The following is a 22,704-nucleotide window of genomic DNA, read 5'->3' on the forward strand; positions in this document are numbered from 1 at the left end:
GTGACAGAACAAAGACAATGAGGAATGATGGCAGTGAACGACCCCCTTACCCAGCTCCACATAAAGACAGATAAGCAGGAGGCTGGAAGAACACTGCAAACCAGGCAGCATCAGGAGGGAGAGGAATCAAAAATAATGCAGATGCTGGAATCCAAAGTAAACAAGCAGCAGGCTGGAAGAACACAGCAGCATCAGGAGGTGGAGAATGCTGTGTTCTTCCAGCCTGCTGCTTGTTTACTTTAGATTCAAGCATCTGCATTTTTTTTGTCACTTGAAGGTAGAACAGGCAAATACTGAGCGAGATCATATGGGGAAAGTACTATAAACATTGACTTCACTCTCCAGACAATTTTTCCTAACCATTTTTTCTTACTTAAATAAGAACTCTTGTTGTCATGACTTGTTTGTTAAACAAAAGTTCCTTTCATACTCCCTCATACCACAGATCTATTTACTTTCACAAAGGGGAGGCGGGGGCTGGTGACAAAATTTGACAGACAGCTCATTCCCAGTGGCAACGCAAAATCAAAAGACCAGCGGCCATTCAGTGAGCTGCAGATTTATACAGGGAACTGGGACCAGCAGCAGCGGCTCCGAACTAGTGTGCAGGGACAGACAGATCAGCTGCAGCCTTTCTACTGCTCACCCGCTGAAGGTGACCCACAACACCAGCCGCAGCTCCCCAAGTCACCGACTCGCTTTTCTCTTTCTTTCTCAGAGTGGTAAGTAACTTCCACTGTGCAATACAATTGGTGCAAGGGACATGATGCAGCCAGGTTGGAAAGGAAGGTAAAAGAAACATAGCGGTCACCCAGGAGTGAGATGGAATGGTTTCAATGCATCGTCTGTACTCCATTAATCCCCTGGATGTGCAATTATTGCACATCGTTTACTAACCTTTCTGTGCGCCCCTGTTTATTTTCTCGTTAAATTGTTTGTTTATTACCAACTTTGAATGTTTTGCACTCACCATATACGAACTTTGCTGTCAGTATTTCAGTCTAAATGTTGTTTATCTGACTGCATGTTGTGTTAACTTTTTTTTAAAAAATCACACACAATCAATGCAGGGAAAGTTAGCTGCAGTGTGATAATAACCGGGACACTGCCCCACTTTTCTTCAGTTGACAGCGGGGGCTCATTTTCAGATGCCGAGAAGGGGAGATGGTTCCTTGGTTGAATAACGTGAAGGATTGTACCTCCTATGGTGTAATACTCCCTCAGTACCACACTCAGTGTTGATTTGGGGTTCACAACTTTGGAGTGGGACCAGGACCCGCAGTCTGAGTCAGTGCAGAGAACAAATCAGATCTTCAGTAATGCAGGGCATTTATGACTGAGCAGCCAGCCTGTCTCGCCAGTAGAATGGATAGAAATTATTCTGTTACAGTGGTTGAGGTTGAGCTCACTCCTTTCCAGCTAACTGGGTAAGACAAAGGTTTTATTTGGATCAGCAACAGGAAACTGGTAAGCTGCTGAGAAACACTCATAAGTATACTAGTGTGGCACAGTGTCAGGGACCCAGGGGTTTGCTCGGGTTTCTTCCCACAGTCCAACCATGTGCAGGTTAGGTGGATTGGCTATGCTAAATTGCTCATAATGTCCAGAGATATGCAGGCTAAACGGATTAGCCAAAGGAAATGCAGGGATAGGGTAAGGGGGGGCGTGGTCTAGTGGGATGCTCTTCGGAGGGTCAGTGTGCACTCAGTGGGTTAAATGGCCTGCTTCCACACTGGAGGGATTCCATTAAATGCAGATAAAGTCTGTTCCATCAATGAAAATGACGATGCTCATACAGAGTATCTTTGCTTTCATTAAAAAAAAATTGACGTCTGTGTACAAACCAGGACGAACCTGAGAAGCCATGGGTTCACATATTTAAAATGTTTTTAGGCAGATTGTAGACAAATTTCATTGTTGTACTGTCAGGGATAATTTGTGTTCATTTTTATGATGAATGATCAATATGCTTGTATCTAAGAGTTGGGGCTGGGAGAGGGGAGTACATCATGGTCCAACGTCTGGGGTTAAGTAGCCTCCATTATACTTGGATCGGGGGCTGGTCCAAGCCAGGCGCAGCACCTGGGCCCTTGATTTCTGAGCCGGCACTGCTAAGGGGTGTCCATTTTCTTACCTTTAGAATAATTGTCCCAATTAAATAGTTTCCAGTGGCCAATTTGAATTTTTTCAAGAAAGGTTGTTTATTACCACATAACTGCCTCATATGTTCAGAAAGCTGGTGCCTCACTCACTTGAATCACACACAGTGTCATGCACACAAAAAAATATAAACAGATAAAGAAAAAAAGTACATTGTAATTGCATAAGTTTCTTTAATGGCAGGACTGTAGTTTATTAGATGAGTTGAAGCCTTAGTTGGAATGAATGTCTTGTAAAGCAAGTGACTATTAGTAAGCTGTGAGGCTTCCTGCAGTTGAATTTCCAGGACGTGGGTTCTCAGGTGAACGTGAAGTTAGAAAGGTGGGAGGGAAATCTCCCTCCTACTCCCAAGGTACTTGTGTTTATTAACTTGGCTACTCAGTCAGTTTAATGGCTTCCTAATAGAACTCTGTCTGCAAGCAGCTTCTTGTTGAATTTTAGTAGCAGACAGAAACTATGGCCACCTCACCATATGCCCTCCACCACTTCAAGGAGTTTTTCTAAGTAAGGTGAGGATTAGGTCAATTTAACCTTTGCTGTAACATTCACATCTTGAGAATTAAAATACTCAGGATCTTTGCATTCAATTTCAATTTGCCTTTTGATTTAGTTTCACAGAAAGGTCTGTAGTCAACATCAGTCTGGATGTTTCAATTTTTACAGACTATGTGAGGTGATACTCTCCACAAAATAAGACAGCTGCTCTTGAGTTAACAAATCAGGATTGATTTTGTTCAAGTATCAGATGAAAACTGCTAATGCATACACAAAAAAAATAAAAAGACAGCTGGATGCGTATATGCAAAGGAAGGGTTTAGAGGGATATGGGCCAAGGGCTGGCAAAGGGACTAGATTAGGTTAGGATATCTGGTTGACATGGACGAGTTAGACCAAAGGGTCTGTCTCTGTCCTGTACTTCTCTATGACCTTAAACTCCAAAACTTTCTTTAGTTCCTGATGCTGGATAGAGAGCTTTGTATAATCTTGCGAAGATAATTTTCAATTCTGACTGTCTTTTTATCAGATTTGGCGTGAACCACTTCAATCACAGTGAAGTTCAGATGCTCCTTCTACAGCCAGCTTTCTTGCAGTCTTTCATGGTCAGTTTTTGAAGATCTTTAGAGTTCAAATGATACATAAGCATGACAATGCGTAAATCCTGGATACATAAACATAGTTAACATAAAAGATTTCAATATTGCTTACAATGGACATCCAATTATTGAAGCTTATAGCCAAGCAACCATAAACAAAGACAAGTTTTTATGGAACTGATATTACAAACCTTAGTGAATGTTGCCATTGTTGTAGCAACATGACTATCCCAATCTTATGATTCTGAATTATAGGGTGAATGTAAAAAATACTTTTATAAGATTAGTTTATACCAAAGCTACACCTCCAGATTAATAAGCCTGAATCCTGAATCTTTTGCTGGCAAATTCTTTAGATCATTGGAAAGGGAAGTGTTGAAAAGTCATACACAGCAAATGCTTCCAAGTTGTAGAATGATGTACGTCTCCTCAAAGCAAAAAGAGCAACATGTGCTATCAGGAGGTAAACTTAAAGTGGCATGTCAGACAATTTATTTTTGTCAGAGACAGAAGTTTTGGTGTTAACTTAGTAACACTCCGTAAGTGAGCTGCTTGCCTTTTCTTATTCCCAAGGTTCTAATTCTGCCTGATAATTCGAACACAATGAGGGAAGATCTTTTCTGGGCACTATGTAATCCTAAATGTTTTTCTGAAAAACAAAGGAAAATTGCCCCGCCTCACTACAGTGTGCAATCTGAAGATATTCACAAGCTTTCCAAAAAGAAAAAAATGCAAAGAAACTGTAAAACAGAAACATTTTGCTCAAAGCTGCTTGTTAATTGTATATCAAATGTCTAGTTGCTATAGGAACTGGGAGGTCATCTTGTGGCTGTACAGGAATTGATTGGGCCACTTTTGGAACACTGTATTCAATTCTGGTCTTCCTGCTATAGGAAAGAAGTTGTGGAACTTGAAAGGGTTCAGTAAAGATCTACCAGTATATTACCAGGGTTGGAGGGTTTGAGCTATAGGGAGGGGCTGCATAAGCTGGGGCAATTTTCCCTGGAGCATTGGAGGCTGAAGGGTGACCTTAACCATATTTATAAAATCATAAGGGGCATAAATAGGGTGAATAGCCAGGGGCTTTACCAAAGGGTAGGGGAGTCCAAAACTGGAGGGTGTAGGTTTAAGGTGAGAGGGGAAAGATTTAGAAAGGACCTAAGGGGCAATTTTTTCACACAGAAGCTAGTGTGTCAATGGAATAAGCTGCCAGAGGAAGTGGTGGAGGCTGGTACAATTACAACATTTAAAATGCATTTGGATGGATATATGAATAGGAAAGGTTTAGAAGGATATGGGCCAAATGCTGGCAAATGGGACAAGATTAATTTGGAATATCTGGTTGGCATAGATGTGTTGGACTGCAGGTACATCTGTACCATACAATACATCTCTGACTCTGTATGCAATTGCAGAGTAGTTCACGTGAGAGCACAAAGACCAGGAGGCCTGGGTCAAGTCCTACCTACTCCAGATGAGTGCAGTAACATCTGAACAAGTTGATTAGAAAATAGGTTACTCTTTTAAAAACGTTAGGGGCATTTATAGTAACTTGGGCTATAGTTGAGGTAGGAGCTGTATTCCTGAGCAGCTTGACTGGCCTTGATAAAGTAATATTAATGTCTAAGTATCTCTATTATGACCAATTCTATATTTCCATTTAAAACTTTGTCATATCTCAGCTTCCACCTTAATCCCTTGTGTAAGCCCCAATCATTTGTTTTATTTAACACTCATTTTTAAAGTTCAGTGCAAGCAGTGCATTTTACTTCCTGCTTTGGTGCCTGTGAAAATACTTCACCGTGAACGGCTGCTTACCCTGCTTGATGACATCATTGTTGCTAGGCGCCTCGTGATCCCCTTGATTTGGTGCCAGATTCAATTTGACATCTCAAAAGGGTGAACCATGCCACAGAGACACTAGGTCTTTGTGGGCAGTTTTGTTCAAGATCACTGGTAAGCACTGATTGTGTAATCCATGGCACTGTCATAAATGGAGATGGAAGAAAGATCAATCATAATTAATTAAGCTGTGAGAAATGCCATAGAATTTTGATGGCTCTTTTTCACAGAAATTTGGCCCGAAGTTTCGCTGAAACTATGATAAAGTATTGTGACTGTTATGAGCTGGCAACATTCACACTGCCATAAAGAGATTTGAACGTGGAGGTGCCAGTGTTGGACTGTGGTGGACAAAGTTAAAAATCACAACACCAGGTTACAGTCCAACAGGTTTGTTTGGAAGTACAAGCTTTTGGAGCACTGCTCCTTCATCAGGTAGCTATAAAGTCGTTTGAACAGCAACTGTTCCACAATACTCATTCTCTATCTCTGAGTTAACAGATAAAGATCGATTTTGTTCAATTCCTAACATCAATGAGCATCAGGTGAAAATTGCTAAAGCATATATGATACCCTACTCGTTGACTGTAAACTTCAAAACTTTCTAGAGTTCCTGTTGCCAGAATCTCGGTAAGATCATTTTCAATTCTGGCCGTCCGTTTAGCAGTTATGACCCTGAACCACTTCAATCACAATAAAGTTTAGATCGCCAAACTAATATTCGAATCAGCCTGCCATCGTTCTTTCTTTCTGTCTTCGGAACAAACATTCTCAAAACTGTCCATGATACAGTTTTCCCAATCCCTTCCCCCAGCTAAAAACCTTACTCTAAATAGTTACTGATGGCTATAATATGCCAAATGGAATGTTGTTCTTTGTCCCCGAAGGGGACTGGAATACACAGTGATTGAAGTCATGCAATAGTGTTTGCCCTGTTTAGACCCAGTTCAGAGTACTTCGTTCACCCTGGACATCTTCCTACAGGGAAGAGATACAAGACAGGATGCAGAATAGATTTATCAGAGTGATGCCAGGCCTAAAAGGGTTAATTTCTAAGAATAGGTTGCCTTGACTAGGTTGTTTCCTTACCTACAGATATGACTAAGGGATGTTCTGTTTGATTATATGAGTTGTTAAGACTGATAACTGTTATGAAACGGGGTAAACCTTCCTCCTTAATTTGAAACCAGCAACACAGAAAAGATTTATCCTGTGCAGTAATCTGTAAAAATTAGAGTGGTCAAAAACTATTTAAAGTAAAAATTAACAACTTTACTTCTTAAAGTATTACAGAGAATAATTAACTATCAACTATTCACAAGTCCTTACTCTAACCTGTTTTTTACCTTCCCTTCTAAATTGCTAGTCCGATAAAACTTTCAATTAAGATTTACAAAATAAAACTTCTTATCTCAAAACCAGGCAGCTTTCGGTTCTTCTATTTGGATCTTCCTGTGTCTTCTTTTCTCCTTCTTAGGCATTCTGTGTCACAGGTTACTGATCGGTAAAGGTACTTTTAAGAGAGCTATTTTTCAGGCAGTCCGCTTACATGTTGGAGCTTGGCAATTCTTCTCCTAACTGTTCTTTTTGTTTCCCCCCGGTCTTATATCCCAGAGCATCGGATTGTGTCATTGGCTTTTAAGATCGTCAGTATACTCAATTCAAACTTGATTGAAATTTGGTATTTTGGGGGTATTATTTAAACTGATTGGCCTAATTTGAATCTGTTTTTTGTCATTTTCCAGGCAACTAGCTACTCCAGTAGCTGGAGCACATGTTACACTGTGTCTTATTGAGAACACTTGGTGCTGACATTGCTAGCTTTTACTCTCTTAAAGGTATAGTTCCCACATCTTCATAACAAGAAGAAACTATATCCTTCAGTGGAGGAACTTCAACCAGGGAGCATAATCTTAACGTTACTGTGACACAGCTGATGGTGACGGCAAGAAGTAGTTGTTCATGAAAAGGGCAGTGGAAATCTACCACTCTCCCAAAAGGCTGTTGTGACTGGATAATTAGAAACCATTCAAACTGATTTTGGTAGACGGGTTTTTAATTGGCATTTAATATTTACAGAGACAAGGTCAATCAAAAGAGCTGTTACAGATCAACCATGTTTCAAATGAATGACTGAACGGGCTCAAGGAACTGTATGAAAATTACTCCTGTTCCTATCTTCCTTCCTTTCTAACTTCTAAACAGACTGAAAAACCTTCAAATATCTGTAATTCTGCAAATGACACTCAAAATTGTTCTCCGTGTTGTGCTAATAATGAGATTTACCTGTTACGACATGGAGGCGAAGCATTTCTGTTAAATAAACCAAACGCCCAGAAAGGTTCGCCTCACCTCAAAATCTGTTAAAGTATGAGTGACAGAGATCTCCTAAATTCCACTATTTAAAGAAATAACATCAATTTACTTTCTCACTCTAAAATTGTACATCTAAACCAAAAATATTCACAAACCTATGCCTCCCTTTCTCTTAACTGCTTACTGTCTGACTCCAGCTCTACAGCCATAATTGGTCCAATAAGACACTAATTAAAATTAGATTAACTTAATCACAAAACCACACAGTCTCTGTCTTCTTCTGTGTCTTCACTCTTCTGGCTGCTGATCTCTCTGGGTCATCATCTTTCTTTTTACTGTGAGTATGTTTCACATGCAAATGTACCTTTTGATAGAGAGTGTTTTCTAATTTCTTTGAGAGCAAGATGTTAGATTTGCGGTTAGTTCTCCAGCAGTTGCTCTCTCTATGGCAGTTGCTCTCTGACCAATTTTCAAAATGTCCGCATTCTTATATCCCCATACATCAGATCATCTCATTGGTTCAATGTTGGCAAACCAATTCAAATTCGATTGGGTTTTAGTATCCTGGGGCATAATTAAAACTGATTGGTTAAACTCGGATTATTGTTAAAACAACAACCAACAAAGGAGATAGAAGTGGATATATGGTGATGGCAGGAAGTAGTTCATGAAACGAACAAAGGAAATCTACCATACTCTCCCAAAAGCCTGTTGTGACTGGGTCAATAGAAACCATTCAAACTGATTTTGGTAGACAGGGGTATCAACATTTACAGAGACAAGATCAATCAACAGAGATGTTACATCAACTATGTACCAAATGAATGAGAGAACGGGCTCAAGGAACTTTATGAAAACCACAGAGATTAGATATATTTAAGACGGAGATAAATGGGTTCTTGATTGTATAGGGGTTCATGGTTACGGGGAGAAAATGGGAGAATGGGGTTGAGAAACTTATCAGCCATGATTGAATGGCGGAGCAGACTCTATGGGCTGAATGGCTTAATTTCTGCTCCTATGTCTATTGGTCTAAATTCAGGTATCCATTTCACAGCCAAATGTTACATATTTTCAATTTTCCACTATGCTCTGGGACCTAGTCATATACACAGGTGTTTGTAATCTCTCAGTTCTGAACAGCATTCTCTCTCTCTTAAAAAGTACAATACATGCCTTCAAATTCATAACAATCCTAATACAGGCAGGATTGTCTTTGCCAGAGTATCAATGTACAGAATGGCTGGTAACGTGAAACGTTTGCCTTGCAGTTTCCACCAAGAAAATGCAACGCCTCAGGTCACACACTTTCGAAGGAGATAGAACAAGGCGGCTGGATGTAGAGATGCGTGCGTCCAAGCGTGCAGAAGCCAGGCTCCAGAATGGACTAAACAATTTGGAGGAAGCAAGATTTTATTGCATTGATAGAATGATCAAAGAACAAAGGCAGATCCAGAGAGACCTGATAAGAATAAAAAATGGTGAGTCACTCACACACACACACACACACACACACACACACGGAATGATGATGGACAGTCTGGGGAGTAGAATACCGATATCCTCAGAGTTCAGCTGTTTCAGTTTGATGCAAGGTCAATCTCCTTAAATGGAAGTTATCCTGAAAGTCAATTGTTTAGCACAACCTCCATGCAGTCTCCGTGCATTGCTTCCCTCTCTTTCAAAAGAGTTGTCACCATAGGAAAAACAATGGAGGGAAGGAAAATCACCTGAGAATCTCCTGGAAAATATCAACAGGCCTATAACATAAATGTGGCAATTTCTCTGAGGAAATTTGTGCAGAAGTAAACTTCTTCAGTTGAATTGCCACTCATGAATTTCCTGGGTGGTTTCTCTGAGAGGGAGTCATAAAGTCATACGGCACGGAAACAGACAGAAAAAAAGACATTTTGCTTTAGATAGGTCCTCCCTCCATTGAAGAAGGGCTTATGCCTGAAACGTTGATTCTCCTGTTCCCTGGATGCTGCCTGACGTGCTGTGCTGTTCCAGCAACACATTTTCAGCTCACCTCCCTCCATATTTCCTGCTTCTTTTCTGAAGAAATGTAGATTAATCCAGGGATCCACAGGAGAGGGTCTTCATGGAAATCATGCATCTTTTTATTCATTCACGGGATGTGGGTGTCACTGGCAAAGTTAGCATTTATTGCCTATGCCTAATTGCCCTTGAGAAAGTGGTGGTGAACCACTGCAATCCTTAAAGTATAGGGATACCCACAGTGCTGTAAGGGAGGACCTTTCTGGCTTTTGACCCAGTGACAGTAAAGAGATGGACATACATTTTCGCTATGGTATGTGGCTTGCAGGCAAATTTGCAGGCGGTGTATTCCCATGCACCTGTGACCCTTATACTTCTAGGTGGTAGAATGTGGGTTTGGAAGGTATTGTGATTGAAATTTGGTAAATTACCGCAGTGTATCTTGGAACTGGTACACAGTAGTGCCACTGTGATTTGGTGTAAAGGGAGTCAAGGTGGTGAATTGCGGGTGGGGATGCTAATCATGCAGACTGCTTTGTTCTGGACGGTGTCAAACTTCTTGACAGTTAACCAGGCATGTGGGGAGTATTCCATCACACTCTTGACTTGTGCCTTGTAAATAGTGGACAGGCTTTGGGGATGCAAGATGTGAGGACTTGCCACAAAGATCCTAGTCTCTGCCTGGGCAGTGATAACCCTCTACATTTCCTCTAAGTCACTGTACACCATCTTGGAAGTACCGCCTATGCTGATTGACATGGAGGTCTGTGCAATAGGATAAATAGTTAGAGGGGCCATTGCCCAGGATATTGAGGGGTTCAGTGAAAGTCATACCATTGAACATAATGGGATGATGTTTAGGTTCACTCTTAATGGAGATGGTCATTGCATGGCATGAATGTTACTTGCCATTTATCAGCCAAAATCTTTTCACAAGTAAGTATCATATTCCATGATTTAAAGGGCATGTAAACTTCTGAGAGATGTTAAGTGTGCGGGTTTCAATGTGGTAGATTAGGAGAGTGTAAGGGGTAAGGTGACAGGTGAGTGAGGGTTTTAGGGTGGCACATGCCTGAAGGAGAGTGAGTGAGTGAGAGCTTATGCTTGGTTGAGGGATTGGATTGGGGATGCGGGGGCGAGGAGGGTGAGCTTTGTTGGATTCAGTGAGGCCAGGCCCGGGGTGAATGTGAGGCTGAGGGGGGAAGAGGGTCTGTGGAGGTCAATAGGGTGTAGTGAGAGTCTCATGCCCTGTGCTGTGCGTCGGCTGGAGGGTTTGGGATGTTCATTCGAGAGAGGGCTCATGTCAGCATCTGCTGAATCCAGGGATGGCGGGGATTGAGGGGGTGATGTTCAGTGGTGAGGCAGGGGATCAAGTTAATAGTTACCCAGGACTTGCATCAGGTTTGAATCCACAAATATTCTTATAAAAATGAAATACTACAAATGCTGGAAACCTGAAAAGAAATAGAAAGTGCTGGAGAAACTCAGCAGGTTTGGCAGCATCTGCAGACAGAGAAACAGAAACTGGGAATTCTAAGGAATCCTTGTGTACTCATCTCCACACATCCTTCCAGAACTGATATCTACCTTGTGTCTCTTTGACACAACTTGACACAATATTTAAAGTCGGATCTGATCAGGGTCTCTATTTCAGTGTGTCCCAGGCTGTTTTAGATTTATTATAATCTCTCAGTGAGCTGGGTGGTAGAGAGGCAAGGTGGAGTAAGACCTGATTGTGCTGGGTGGAGCGGAGGTGGAGTACTATGAGAGTGGGTGCCTGTGAGGTCAGGATGTCAATTGAAGACGTGGTGGCCATTGCTGACTCAGAGGTCACGACCTCAAAATTGTCACTTGCCATCCCTTTGGAGGATTCTGACCTTTTGACCACTTTGGGAAGCTCTGACTTTTGACTTTTCATCCACTGTTTTTGATGGGAAATTCAATATTCCTTTGAATTTTCTGATGGCTGATCTGGATGTGTTCAACATTAAGTCTGTTGAGACTCTGCTCTCACTGATCTTCAAACCTAGCTCTTTCAACATGGTTCCTAATGTTGTTGTGTTATTAAGTTTTACTTCCTATCTGAAGTTCTGGCTCACAGATCTAATACTCCCAACCCCTAGGTTATTCCAAGAAGACATTAGGAAATCTCAGAATGCTGCATCCAGATAATAGCACTTCAACCAGAGGAAAGTCTGGCTTGAGCAACCTCATTTTACCCAGCATTCCGGGTGTGAAGAATCACGCTGTCATACTGGAGACAGAAAGAATCAGGTAACAAAATACTTACCTGCATTTGTGTCAACCTAAAGACCCTAACAGCAATCCATGGTAGTTGCACAACCCATTAAATGTGAAGAAGAAACCTCAGTGATCATGAGAACTTTATTTTACCTTCAGGTCCAAGTGGTTCAGTCAGAGAGTCAAAGTTGTCCAAATTGCTGTGGCAATATATTCATTGGATAGTGATAATAAAAGCTCCAATGTACTTGCCAACAGATGACCAACCAGTAATTTCGTCTACCCTTACCATCTGCCATTGGTATTCTATTAGAATAATTTGCAATGTGTTTGATCATGTTATGAATGCCCTTTCCTTGGCTGTCAAAGGATTGGGACTTGAACACAGAGCTTCTGGTTCAGAGACAGGGACTCTGCCCACAACACCACAAGACCTTCACTGAGTGGATGGGATAAAGATCAAAGGAACTTATTAAAAAGGGACTTCCTAGTCTCGTTATCTGGTGGAGAAAATCATAAGAACATAAAACAAAGGAGCACAAGTAGGTCATTCAGCCCATTGTCTGCGCCTCCATTCAATGGACTCATGGCTGATCTGATCATGCTCAACTCTCCTTTCCTGCCTTTTCCCCATAACCCTTGATTCCCTTATTGATTAAAAATCTGTCTATCTCTCCCTTGCGTATACTTAACACTCCAGGCTTGAAAGCCCTCTGTGGTAAAATATTCCACAGATTCATTACCCTCCTCCTCATCTTAAGTGTGTGACCCATTATTCTGAGATTATGCCATGTGGTCCTAGTGTCTCCCACAAATGGAAAAAAACCTCTCTGCATCTATCATGTCAAGTCTCCTAAGAATCTTGTATGTTTCAATAACATTCCCTCTCATTCTTCTAAATTCCAGTGTGTACAAGTCCAGCTTACTCAACGTCTCCTCATAAGACATCCCCTCTAAACCTAGTATCAGCCTACTGAACACTCTCTGGACTGCCTGCAATGTCAGGATAAGTTTCCTTTGACAAGTGGCCCACAACAGTTCACAATGTTTCAACTGTGGTCTCTGAAAATACCTTGTGTAGTTTTAATAAAATCTTCCTACTTCTACACTGCATCCCCTTTGAAATAAATTCCAACATTCCATTTGCCTTTCCTTATTTCCCACCAAACTTGGATGTTCATGATTCATGGATAAGGACTAACAAATCCCTCTGTTGTGCAGTCTTTCTCCATTGAAATAATATTCAGCTCCTGTATTCCTCCTGCCGAAATATATAACCTCACATTTTCCCACATTATATTCCATCTGCCAAGTCTTTGCCCACTTGCCTGACTTGTCCATATCCTTCTGCAGACTGAGTTATTGTCAGTAGTTGCCTTTCCATCTATTTTATGTCAGCTGCAAATTTGTCTGGAATTCCCCCCTGCCCCGCCCCCGCCATCTCACCACCCACAACCTGCCTCATTCTCCAAACTCAGGCTGGTTAGTATCATTGATGGTCAAGATCAAACTTCAATTAGCATGTGTAAGTTAGGACCCTACTAGCTTTGAACATGCAACGTAGCTGTCTATCGAGGAACCTCACTTAAGTGATTCAGAGAGTTTTAACTACCTGTTCAGTTTCCAATGGGGTGATCGGGACAAAGTAATTACACTGCACCCCTGGCCAATATTTTCAGAGCAGCATTTCTAATCTCTGTGATGCTGCAGCTTTTCACAGATCTACCTATTTTCAACAGAGAAAGTTCTTCAGCTCAGAAATCAGCTGATTTTTAGTTTTGACAAATTCCACCTGTCCAAAAAAAATCTATATTCTTCATTTGTAAGTAGGAGCTAAGAACTCAATGTTCGCATTTCCTACTCACCACCCACCCACCCACCCATGCCAAATGCCAGCCCATTGTGTGCTATTGAAATTAGCGAGAATGCAGATTCATGAAACAGCGAGAAAGTGAGGACTTTAGAGGCTGGAGATCAGAGGCAAAGATTCTGGTGTTGGAGAAGCACAGCCAGTCAGGCAGCAGGAGAGTCGATGTTTCGGGCATAAGCCTATCATCAGGAATGTGCGTGAAAACGTTGATCACTCTGGGTTGAGATAGTGCGTGCATGTATGTATATACATAAGTATTTTCAAAGTGCTCAGGAAATGCTACCTATGTGTAAGATCTGGTGTGATTTGGGCTTAATTTTTTAAGAACCAAGGTTTCTTGCTGAAACTGTTCAGGCTATGAAACTCTTGAGTTATCCCTGTTTGCCCACTTCAGTCAGTCCAGTGGGAGCATATTTGAAATGGTTTAGGGATATGGCATGACTGGCATTTTCAGTCTCAAACCAAGTTTAAAGTGCCAGCTTGCATTGGAGCCAACAAGCAAAAGAACATGCCATGATTTTGCAGCTCAACTGTTTTGTTTTGCTTTCCAATTTTAGGACACAAAGCTGTTACCCTGCAAAGACTGGCAGGATTGGGATGCCACCCAGTGCCTCTCTTGCTTTGCAGACACAGATAAATGACTTCCTCAATGGGTTGAGCAGCAAGCAGGAGAAGTCTGATGGGCACTCAGGCGCAGAGCAGACCCAGCCTGGCACGCCATCTGGCAAGCTCAAAACCGAAACCTCAATCAACAGCATCAAGTTGTCCTCCCTGAAGCACCCCAATGCCAAGCACGTGAGTGTTCTTGAGAAGCCAGCAGTCCTGGATGAAGCCAGTGGGAGAGAAAACCAAAGGGCACATGGCCAAACAGAGCAGGAAGCGAGCAACGTTGAGTCAGATAGCAGCGATCAGGCCCAAGGGCAAATCAGATCCAGGGAGTCCACGAGCAGCCCACAGCTGTCAGCTTGCGATGGAAATCCCGGATACGATTCAGAGTTTTATGCTCCGGATGGGTTGCCCAGAACCATGCACACCATGCCCAGTTTTCTGGAGGCCTTTGCCGAAGCGAAGAAAGCGAGGTACATCAGGCACCGGGTCAAAACCGAAGATGAGAGGGAACTCTCGATCAGCGAAATCTTTGCGAAGAGAAAGGTCCTTGGTCGACATAACGCTGTCAAAGAGGTGGAAACCAACAAGGAAAAGCTCTTCCCAGGAATACATGCAGCTTAAAGGAACATTCAAGGATCTATTAAAAGAAATGAAAATAAATTCCGTGCCATAATGACAACATCCTCCTTTTGTGAGATAGTCCCAAAATATGCATGGGTTTCCATTGCAGTGGTTGAGTTAGGATAATGCCCTGTTCTCCAATTTTGACCCTGCCAGGGACCTTGCAAGGGGCATGGGAGGGCATCTTGTTAGCTTGGCACTATCAGGTAGAAGTATGACCAGACACCCCAAATGAAAGATGTCAAGTAAAGTTCCCTTTTGACCCATGCACTGGTTCAATCATCCCCAACCAAGAGGATCGATTTTGTGTTTCATAGAGTGAAACAAATTGCTCCCTTGAGGCTCTATATGTGCCTTTATGGAGTACCTTGCGGGCTACACTGCAGCATTGCTGCCAAGTCCTGACTTCAAACCTCCTGCCCCATACTCTTGAGATGTTGTATTCAAGTGAATAACAATACATTATACTGAAGGAAAGTCACACAGGACTTGAAACATTAACTCCCATTTCTGTCCTCACAGATGCCTGATGAAGGGCTTATGCCTGAAACATCAATTCTCCTGCTTCTTGGATGCTGCCTGACTGGCTGTGCTTTTCCAGCACCACACTCTTCAACTCCAGCATCTGCAGTCCTCATTTTCTCCTCACAGATGCAGCCAGACCTTCTGAGTTTCTCCTGCATTCTCAGTTTGTTTGACTTCCAGCATCCACAGTGTTTTGCTTTTTAATATGTGATACCTATCGCTGTCCGTCTTGAAAGTTGAAAGGGACCTAGTGTCTAGAGAAAGAGAATTCTAAATTCCTATTATCCATTTCACGAGAAACTACTTCCTGATTTTGCCGCTGAGCTACCTAGTTTTTGATTCAGCAAATTAAATAGTCTCTCTATTTTAATCCTGCAATATCCTGCAAGTCCAAAAGTGTGGTGCTGGAAAAGCACAGTAGGTCAGGCAACATTCGAGGAGCAGGAGAATTGATGTTTTGGGCATAAGCCCTTCATCAGGAAAGGTGTGGGAAAGGGGATGAGAGATAAATAGAGGGGTTGGGGTGGAGCTGAGGGGAAGGTAGCTGGAAAGGTGATAGGTGATAGGAATACTGATGAATGGCTTTTGCCCGAAATGTCGATTTTACTGCTCCTCGGATGCTGCCTGAACTGCTGTACTTTTCCAGCACCACACTAATCTAGACTCTGTTTTCAAGCATCTGCAGTCATTGTTTTTACCTAGGACATTGGTTAGGCTACTGTTGGAATATTACATGCAATTCTGGTCTCCTTCTTATCGGAAAGATGTTGTGAAACTTGAAAGGGTTCAGAAAAGATTTACAAGGATGTTGCCAGGGTTGGAGGATTTGAGCTACAGTGAGAGGCTGAACAGGCTGGGGCTGTTTTCCCTGGAGCGTCGGAGGCTGAGGGGTGACCTTTATAGAGGTTTACAAAATTATGAGGGGCATGGATGGGGTAAATAGGCAAAGTCTTTTCCCTGTGGTCAGGGAGTCCAGAGCTAGAGAGCGTAGGTTTAGGGTGAGAGGGGAAAGATAAAAGAGATCTACGGGGCAACTTTTTCACACAGAGAATAGTACGTGTATGGAATGAGCTGCCAGAGGAAGTGGTGGAGGCTGGTACAATTGCAACATTTAAGAGGCATTTGGATGGGTATATGATTAGGAAGGGTTTGGAGGGATATGGACCGGGTGCTGGCAGGTGGGACTAGATTGGGATGGGATATCTGGTTGGCTTGGACAGGTTGGAACGAAGGGTCTGTTTCCATGCTGTACATCTCTATGACTCTAGTATTGGAAGAAAAGGTGTCCTCCTCCCTGAACACGCATCACTTTAAAAATTGGTCAGAGCTAAGCTCACTTGTCGGAGCACAAATACACAGAGGTTATTCGTCACTGACCTGGGTACATAGATGTCAGTAACTTCTATTCCTGGCCATATTCCCACAGGCCGAGACCATTAACTGCAGTGTAGATTCACCTTTAAGTTCTACTCTCCAGACAGCCAAACAGAAAGCTCATTTCTTTAAAGAAAAGGTGAAACTCTAAGGTTCGCGAACTCTAAGATTCTCTAGTTCTGGACTCCCCAACCACAGGGAAAAGACTTTGCCTATTTACCCTATCCATGCCCCTCATAAAGGGACTAGGCTGCCAGAATATCGGGTTTAATGTGTATGCTAGACATAATGTATGTCATTCAGCAATTTATGGTGAGACAGAAATAATCCATGAATTGTGAACATATGGATAATTGGAACCAGTACATCTGTCCACATCAGGGAAATTTCGTACCTGTCCATTTCCATTACTGCCCCAAAACTCTTTTATAGAGAAGACATAGACAGTGTAACAGTAAACTGAAACTAAAGAGAAAATGCAGATTAAAAGTCATCTAACCTTAACCTATTAGTGAAGTTTATTACATAATGGACTAATAAGTAATGCTGATAAATTGCAAAATTAATTCTCTATTTCTCATTTTTACCATCAATGTTAATGAAAATACTTCTTTAAAATAGTTAGGTATGCCAATTATACTTCTGGTTGAAACCTTTAAGTCTAAGTTGCAAAATATAGGTGTTGCAAGGCAAAATAGTGGTCTACACCATGAAGTAGCATCAAGTAAAATGTGTATATATAAACCTGTGGTAGAGTAGACTACATCTAATATTTATGTTCCAAGTTGGATCCTGCAAATTAAATGCATTATTATAATATCCTATTTTTGTACTTTAAGTCTTTTGAAAATTCACAGCTTATACTTTAAAACTGAGTGGCACAATTTATTAGCAGACAAAGTACATCATTTCTCTGGTCTCATACAACTGTGAGATCTTATGCTATAATGTGTTGCTATTTCGTTGTGAATTATTTTACTGAGACACTGAGATATATTCAATTTTCTTACTTACATGAACTAAAACCAAAATGAGATGTTTCACTTCTCTCACAGTCATCGTGATAACTTGTGAAGTCATGGCGTGTATGAAATAAGGTCATTTTTTTTCCAAATTGGGAAATGTAAAAGTGATGAGTATAATTCTACTTTCTAAATCTGCACATTATGAAACAAATCATTTGAAATTTCTCATCACAGTTGAAGACTATATTAAATAAAGTCTTAAGTCTAAATGTGCAAGAGTTTATTATTTTAGTACTTCTCCCTAGACCACTTACATGGAATAACTAACACACAAAATTACTAAGTACAATTTGCTCTTATTTTTCCTTGCTCCTCTCCAGCCCTATATATCAGCAACTCTTTTGAAATAAAACCTTTCCTATTCTCTTTCTGTTAACTCAAGAAATGATAATCTTATATTGGTCATTCCCTCATGACTCACAGGCAAAGGAGTAACTCTAATTGACCCATTCAAAACCCTTGACAATTCCAATGAAAGCAGCAGAAATATCTCAAAGGGCAGGATGGGACATAATGACTCATGAAGTGAATGGGTTATAGATTGCTATGTGATAAGTTATGAGGACTGCATAATCACTACCACTGATCTAATTCTCAACATGAGACTCTATATTCTGCAAGTAAGTCCATAGCTGTTGCTGTTTTGTTTATGTTGGATGAAATTCTTCCATGTTTATTGAAATTGGAGTCTCAACACTGAGCAACAGTTTTTCTATGTTATTTCATTGAGAACATGTTGCTCGGTAAAGATACCTTTGTCTATGCAGCTTGTGCTCATCTGAGAGATACCGTGGGTTCCCATCTGTAATAATGCAAACAGGTTCCTTTTTATGCACTTAATTTAATGCTGTCCCACAAGCCTTAACACATCATCCAACATGCAACCCATGCCTACCTCATTCCACCTGTTCCAGTTTCATTTATTCCCAAGAATGGGACAAAACCAGTTCTGTCAGTGCATATTTACAATATTTATAATGCGTGCAATTTAAAAACAAATGAATTGATATAAGAACATTTCTAGAAACCACAGTTTGACTGTAGTAATATATCAGACATCACTTGTTTTTTATTTCACCTAGTGCCCCTGCTCCTTCAGCTCCTGCAAATGTCAAATTGTATTACTGCTTTCCACTGTAAAACTAGCTGTGTCCTTGTGGATATGTTACAATTGTCTACTACTTTATTCAATACATGAACTGTTTTCTTCTTTGTAAATTACATTGCAGAGTCCAAGGCAGAACAAATACTGCCTGTTCCAACATTGATTGGAATGTTTAGGATATTGGCAATTTTTTAAAAGCAGAACATAAAAGTCATAATTATGTCTCTAAGGGTACATTACAATGTAAGACATAGGAGTAGGCCATTCAGTCCTTCAATCCTATTTACACGTGTGTACATTTTGTGCATTATAATGTATATGATTGTGTGTATGCTAGAGACATATAGATCTGTTTATATATGCATTAGATATATAGTATATAGTTATATTTGTACATGGTTTCAAAGCCTATAGAGTAATAATGTTCCCAAAGACCATGATGAGGGTTCACCCAAACACAGTGGACAACACAGGCTGTGACTGCAATAGCTTCCAAATTTCAAAGTAACAGAATCTGCTGAAGAACTTAAACGGGAACAAAATGTAACTTTTTTTTCAAAGAATCTTTTTAACATCTTACAATTGCAGCAAGAAGACTGCATCCAGGACACTAGAACAACTCACTACCTGAGACAATCAATTACTGATACTGGGCAATAGAGTACAGAACCCAGGAAGTCGTGCTCAACCTATATAAAACACCATTTTTTGCCCAGGCTGCAATGTTGTGTCCAGTTTTGGATATCACACTATAGGAACGAGGGAAGGGTTTAAGAAAGTCACAAGAAGCGAGTTACTAGAACATTCCATGGATGAGAGGTCACCATTATATGGTTAGAACACAGAAGGAGACCATTTATTCTATAAAGTCAGTGCCAGGTATTTTGAAGAGTAATCCTGTTAGTTCCAATCCTTTGTTCTTCCCCTAGACCTCTACAATTCTATTTCTCCCTCAAGTATTTATCCAATTCCTTCTGAAGGTTGCTATTAAGCTTATATCTACCATCCTATTAGACAGTGCAATTCAAAACTTAGCTACGTGTTGCATAAAAATATTTTTCCTCATGTCACTTTCTTTTTTGACCAAAGTAAAACTATTCCCTCTCACTAACATCCCTGCACTGATTGGAGCTACTTTCTCTTTATTTACGCTATTTAAATACATCTACCAAACTTCCCCTCTCAAAATCTCTGTGGAAAACACCATTTGCTCCAGTCTGCCGACATAATGGTGACCTCATCCATGGAACCATTTTAGTAAATTGTGTTTTATACAGGTTTAGCACAACTTCCTGGGTTTTGTACTTTATTTATAAACCTCAGGATCCTAAATGCTTTAGTAATTACTTTGGGAACTTGTATAGATGAGTCAGGAGGTGAGCTATCCACCATAGGATTCCCAGTCTCGGACTTGCTTTTCGAGCCACGGTATTTATATACTAAGTTAGTTCAGTTTCTGGTCAATAGTAACCCTATTACACAGAAACACGCAGTCCCCTTTAAGCAGACTGATTTAGCTTCTTTTGTCCCTTCTCATTCTTATTAGCAAAATGTTCATCTGGTAATTTCCTGGATTGAATTTTGTCATTGTCCATCCGTTCCACCACTTGCTTTCCTGCAACACCACAATTAGACAGGTCTCATCAAATAGAAATTCAAGATGCTCTGTGTCTCCAAGTGTAACTCATTAATCCATATTCACGAGCAATAGTCTGAGTACTGAACCTCGGGGAGCAGCACTCAACAGGCAGAAATTCATTGCAACGCTACAGCCTGGATCTCCCATGGAGTATCCATTGTCATCAGTTTCCAACACTGCTTGAAGTTTTTCTGAACTTGGCATTGCTGTACGTTACTTCCAAAACCTTCTGAGCTTGGGTTTCCAAAAATGTGGAATATAGCATCCAACAAAGAACTCCATCAGAGTAGGGTAAACTCAGGGGAAGACAGGCATCAGGCTATTCAAAGGTAAGTCAACATATCAGGACTTCTGCAAGGTCCCAAAGGACATCTTCAATTATATGGCACTATGATTTCTATCCCTTAGACAGTTTGTATCAATGTTTCTACTGCTTTTTAGCCATGGGTTTTTATTTTATTAAGAAGCCTATTACATGGCACTTTATCAAATGCTTTTTAAATGTCTATCCAGGTATAAACTACACAGCTTCAATCTATTATAGTCAACACAATTTGATTTTAAGAAATTGGTGCTTGTCTGTTCTTATGAGGCCACAAATTAATCAATCATAAAGCAAACGCTGCAAATTAATACATTTAAGACTGTGCAAGCATATTAGTTATTATAAATTTGGAAGTGGGGATGTTTGGTGATTGTCCAGTCCCATTCACAACTCCACAGATACTGAAGCAGTCCAGGTCTAAATGCAGCAAGACTTGGACAAAATGCAGATTTGGGTTTACAAGTGGCATGCCATACCAATGCCAGGCAATGATAATCTCCAACAAGGAAGAATCTAACCATCACTCCTTGATATTTCAATCACTGAATCCCCCACTAACAATATCTTTGGGGTTACTATTGACCAGAAACTGAACTAACTTATACATAAATACCATGGCTCGAAAAGCAAGTCCGAGACTGGGAATCCTATGGTGGGTAGCTCACCTCCTGACTCACCAAATCCTGTCTATCATCTATAAATCACAAGTCAGGAATATGATGGAATACTATCCACTTGTCAGGTGGTGTGTAGCTTTAACAACACTCAAGAAGCTTGACACCATTCAGGGGACCTGCTTGACTGGGTCCACATCCACATTCACTTGCTCCACTACTGACACACAGTGCCAGCAGTGAGTATCATCTACAAACTACACCGCAAGGGTCATTAGACGGTACCTTCCAAATCCAGCACTACTACCATTAGAAGGACAACAGCAGCAGATTTGTGGGAACACCAGTTTCCAAGGTCCCTTTCCATTTTGACTTGGAAATATATTGCTGTTCCTTCAGTGCCACTTGGTCAAAATCCTGGAACTCCCTCACTAAGGGCATTGTGGGTCTACCCACAGCACATGGACTGCAGCAGTTCAAGAAGGCAGCTCACTGCCACTCTCTCAAGGTAAGAAGGAATGGGCAGTAAAGCTAGCCCAGCCAGCATCAGCCATTGCCCATGAATGATTTTTTTTTCTAAAAGTGCTGTCAACCATCATCATAAAATTACATGAAAAGACAAAGCATTAAATCAGTAAATTTGTCTCGCTGATCACTCACCAACAATAGACAATAAACAATAGGTGCAGGAGTAGGCCATTCAGCCCTTTGAGCCTACACCGCCATTCAATATAACAAATCTCTGAATGTGCAGAGTCGTGCACCACTGAATCAATATGATTATAGTACAGAATGCAGAGAAAGAAGTTAATAAATTAATGAGCTGGGTAGAAGTTATGGGTAAGGAGAGATGATGAAAGTTAGAAGTGCAAAGGAGAATGCATGTTTGTGTTTGAAGAGGGCTAACATCAGTCAGTGCAGTCTCTATGGGTTACAATGTCAAGGTTTATTGAGGTGTCTGAAGATGTGAGGATGTGGACTCGTGATTGTGTAAGAGTCAAGAAGTCACAGTGATGTAGGATCAATATTGGGTCACAGATCGTAATGTGGGCTGTTGGCCAAAATGTGGCATTTACCAGGCTGATTCTGGGCATAGAATGGAGCGCCAGCCAGTCTACCTACAATGTAAGCTGCTAATTGGTGACTCCAGCCAAACATGCTAGCTCAAGACCTCTGAAAAGTTCTCTGATTGCTCAAACGATGGTGGAAAGAACATCAAAAATGTAAGATGATGATGGTTGGAACTTTTTAAGTAGAATTCCAAGACTTGAAGCATTCATACCAAAACTCATTATAGAGCAACAAATTTTTTAATTGTTCTGTTTAGATTTGGAATAACTCCTAAA

The 22,704-nt window shown here is 41.0% G+C and overlaps 1 protein-coding gene across 2 annotated transcripts; it reads left to right on the forward strand.

The window, feature by feature from the left end:
- Positions 1–567: 567 nt before the first annotated feature.
- On the forward strand, positions 568–17,884 carry ccdc190 (coiled-coil domain containing 190). Of its 2 annotated transcripts, XM_043700170.2 has the most exons (5): positions 573–722; positions 3,185–3,260; positions 8,684–8,893; positions 11,534–11,684; positions 14,079–17,884. In XM_043700170.2, the coding sequence occupies exons 3-5, from the start codon at positions 8,698–8,700 to the stop codon at positions 14,749–14,751; spliced, it is 1,020 nt and encodes a 339-aa protein (XP_043556105.2). In that variant the 5' UTR covers positions 573–722; positions 3,185–3,260; positions 8,684–8,697; the 3' UTR covers positions 14,752–17,884. The 2 variants fall into 2 exon arrangements, with proteins under 2 accessions (XP_043556104.2, XP_043556105.2); XM_043700169.2 differs by lacking the exon at positions 3,185–3,260 and having other exon boundaries at positions 568–722.
- Positions 17,885–22,704: the final 4,820 nt, after the last annotated feature.

This window comes from Chiloscyllium plagiosum, unplaced genomic scaffold (assembly GCF_037043375.1).
Source record: "Chiloscyllium plagiosum isolate Xiang-an unplaced genomic scaffold, Cpla_swu_hap1 HiC_scaffold_9, whole genome shotgun sequence".
Taxonomy (NCBI): domain Eukaryota; kingdom Metazoa; phylum Chordata; class Chondrichthyes; order Orectolobiformes; family Hemiscylliidae; genus Chiloscyllium; species Chiloscyllium plagiosum.